Raw genomic sequence first — 3,060 nt, 5'->3', positions numbered from 1 at the left:
ATTTATATACTTCGTGAAATTCAGTTAATATACAAGCATTAAAGCCTAGGTACAACTATAAATGTTAAAATTGTATTTGGTTCAACCCAAAGATTTGGATGGAGCTTTAAAACTTCTAACCCATACACAAGCTATTATTTCTATCTGACTCTCTATTTTCGTTTCACATCACCTCTCTCTTAATTATCTTCGCTCCTCTTATCTATCTCTATCACTCTCTTAAATTTTCGAAATGTATCTCTATATTTTCATCTTTCCTTATCAATTTTTCATTGTTTGGCTGATTTTTCATTTAATAATTTTTTATTTTAATATCATAAGAAATTTTGAATTCTAGATTTGATTTTATGATTTTTAATTTATGATTTATACAAATTATTGTAATATTCATAATAATAAAAGATGATAAAAAATGCCGTTTAATTCTTAATAATTGAATAGGCCTCGCAACAACCATGAATTTTTAAATTTTTTTAGCAGTTTCAATTAATGTGTAAGCTATGATATTTTTATACAAAATTATATCCACATAATGATAAATAATATTTTTTTTCACATGTATATTATCAATTCAAAAACAATGTTACACAATAATCAATTGCTGTTTTTTAAAATTTACAAACATGCATATAAACTCACATATATACATGTATAAGGATTAAATGATTTTAACTTTTAAATAAGTGAAATTTATTATTAATATAAATATTGAAAAAATATTTCAAAGTGAACATGATATATATCAACTAATTATTATTTCATAATATGTTATAATTAAGTATAAAATTTATAAAAACAATTCACAAAAGTCTATAAAAATCTTGTACAAAAGTCTACATGAATCCAAGTAAATATGTTTATAAATATGTGAGATTCTGTATAAATCAATAAAAATCTATCAATACATAAAAGTTTATAATTTTTAAATTAAAAATTATCGAAAGTCTGAATTGAATGTACCCACTTGATGAAAATAAAAGTAATATTGATATCGAGGAGCTATACATGATTTTTATAAATTAACTAGTATTTTTTTTTTGTAATTATTGTAAATATCAGGATTATATAAAATTAATCCTAAAATTGTTTAAAGTCATAAAAAAATAAAATATTACTTCTAACATGTTAATATAAATTTATAATATTTGTCGATTCGGTGGTTACGACTATGGAAACAAGAAGCAACCAGAGCTTGGCTGTGGCGAAGGGGATCGGTGGCGCGGTGTTCTGCTGCTTCTGACAATACGCTTTGTTTGGATTCCTCTCCCCAATGTAATAATAATGCACTAAAAGTACTGTTTATCAACGCAATCAATTCCATCCTTTCAGTTCTTGTGGATGGCTGCGTGATGGAGTCTTGAATGTTCCGACTTTCATTTTTGTAAGTGTTCTTTTGTGCTTTACCTCTGTTGTTGCATAATTGTATTGTTTCTTTTTCTTTCTTTTGCTTTCATCAAATTTCTTTTTGGTTTTCTCTGTTTCTGGGAGCTCCGAGGATGGAGGTATTTGAGATGTTCATATGGGGAAAGGAAACGTGGAAAGCGTAAGTTACGTATTTTCTGGTTTCTGTCCGGGACTAATTGGTTTTGAAGCTTCTATCTGCTTTTTTTTCAGAAATATATTCAGGATGGAAAAAGCACCGAGCTTTATAAATTTTTCTTTATGGTGGTGACTCCTACTCCTAGTGACATCTTGAATTGTCCTTGTGTGTAAAGCTCGCCTTTGAATCTGATCAGAAGCGTATTAACAGCGTTTGGGAAATATCCATGACCACTAGAAAATACAAGAGGCCCACCTCCCTACACCACTGCACTAAAGATTGTTGATCTGATGACAAATTTAAAGATTATTTGTATGATTTTAAAGATTATTTGTATGGTTGAAATCATTGACAATAATATATGCCTTTCTATGGTTCTATTATCTTATTCGATTTTTACCAAAAGGGGTTTTGGTTCTCCAGGGATTAAGACCGTGTTGTTTTTCCCAGTGGATCTTGTTTGGTCTTTCCATATAATTAGTTACATGGCTTTTGGTATATGTTGAAAAGAAATAACAGAGTTATCGTGATGCTAAATCTGCTAATTTTGTAGGAGAAGGGACACAGAGCGCAGCTGTGCAACCATTTCATTTATGGATTTCTTCAAACTGAAAAAGTTTAGGAATGCCCAAAAACCAGATGACAAAAATGTTGATCATAATCAGCCAGCGAGAGAGCCAGAGGAGCCCAGGAATGGGGATTGTGACGTATTGGGTAAGTTAGTTCATGTTGATTCTACAAATGCTGAAATAGAAGATGACGATGATGATTTCATCACAAATGAGGTGAAGAAGAGGCTGAAAGAGTTGAAAAGAAACAGCTTCATGGTGTTGATACCTGAAGAAAGTTCTCTAGTAGATGAGGAAGACGGGGAGGAAAAAGGGGGTACGGGTGCTTGTGAGTGGAGGGATGTAGAAGCAGAAGGGAGACAGTTTTGGTCGGTTTTGATGTTGTATGACATATATTGTGAGCGCATGCTGTTGTTCAACCGCTCAAGTGCCCAGCAACTGCTAGAAGTTGGTATTTTTCTTCATCATATTAAAACAAGGATCTTTATTTGTTTTTCTTTTTATTTGCTTGTAATTAGAATCTTTACCTTTGCCTTTTATTATCATCCCCAATCTTATGGCATTCACGTAAAAAAGGTACTTTCTATATGTTACAGGATCAATTAGCAAGCTATTATCACTTTATTAAATGTAAAGGGTAAACAGAATATATGCTGAATGTTAGCTAGCGCCGAATGCGGTTCATTGATAAAACAACCAAAAACAGAGATTGTAATTCCAAATTGTACCACAGATAGTGTCGAAATATAAATATTTACGAGCAAGTTCTTTTGCCTTAAAAAATCTGCGTTTTTGGTCACCGCACCATTCAATTTTGTTACTTATTTCCAACTTTCCAGTTGTGCTTGGATATTCATACTTTTGTATTAATGTAGTTGACGCCATCATGACGTTAACCATGCAAGCCCATAAATAATTATTTACTTCCTTATATTTGGTTGTTATCTAAAA

At 31.1% G+C, this 3,060-nt stretch overlaps 1 protein-coding gene across 1 annotated transcript in view; it reads left to right on the top strand.

Annotated features, from left to right (window-relative positions):
• The first annotated feature begins 1,176 nt into the window (after nt 1–1,176).
• The window catches only part of LOC142504494 (uncharacterized), a 7,787-nt gene continuing 5,903 nt past the window's right edge, over nt 1,177–3,060 (top strand). The window contains exons 1-3 of the mRNA XM_075617348.1: nt 1,177–1,381; nt 1,489–1,543; nt 2,094–2,560. Of these exons, the coding sequence (XP_075473463.1) occupies nt 1,497–1,543; nt 2,094–2,560 (514 nt within the window). The 5' untranslated portion in view covers nt 1,177–1,381; nt 1,489–1,496. The remainder of the gene's footprint in view (nt 1,382–1,488; nt 1,544–2,093; nt 2,561–3,060) is intronic.

The sequence above is a fragment of the Primulina tabacum genome, chromosome 9 (genome assembly GCF_025594145.1).
Source record: "Primulina tabacum isolate GXHZ01 chromosome 9, ASM2559414v2, whole genome shotgun sequence".
NCBI classification, from domain to species: domain Eukaryota; kingdom Viridiplantae; phylum Streptophyta; class Magnoliopsida; order Lamiales; family Gesneriaceae; genus Primulina; species Primulina tabacum.
Note: the sequence above shows the minus strand (reverse complement) of the source record. Positions and strands in the feature narration are given on the sequence as shown.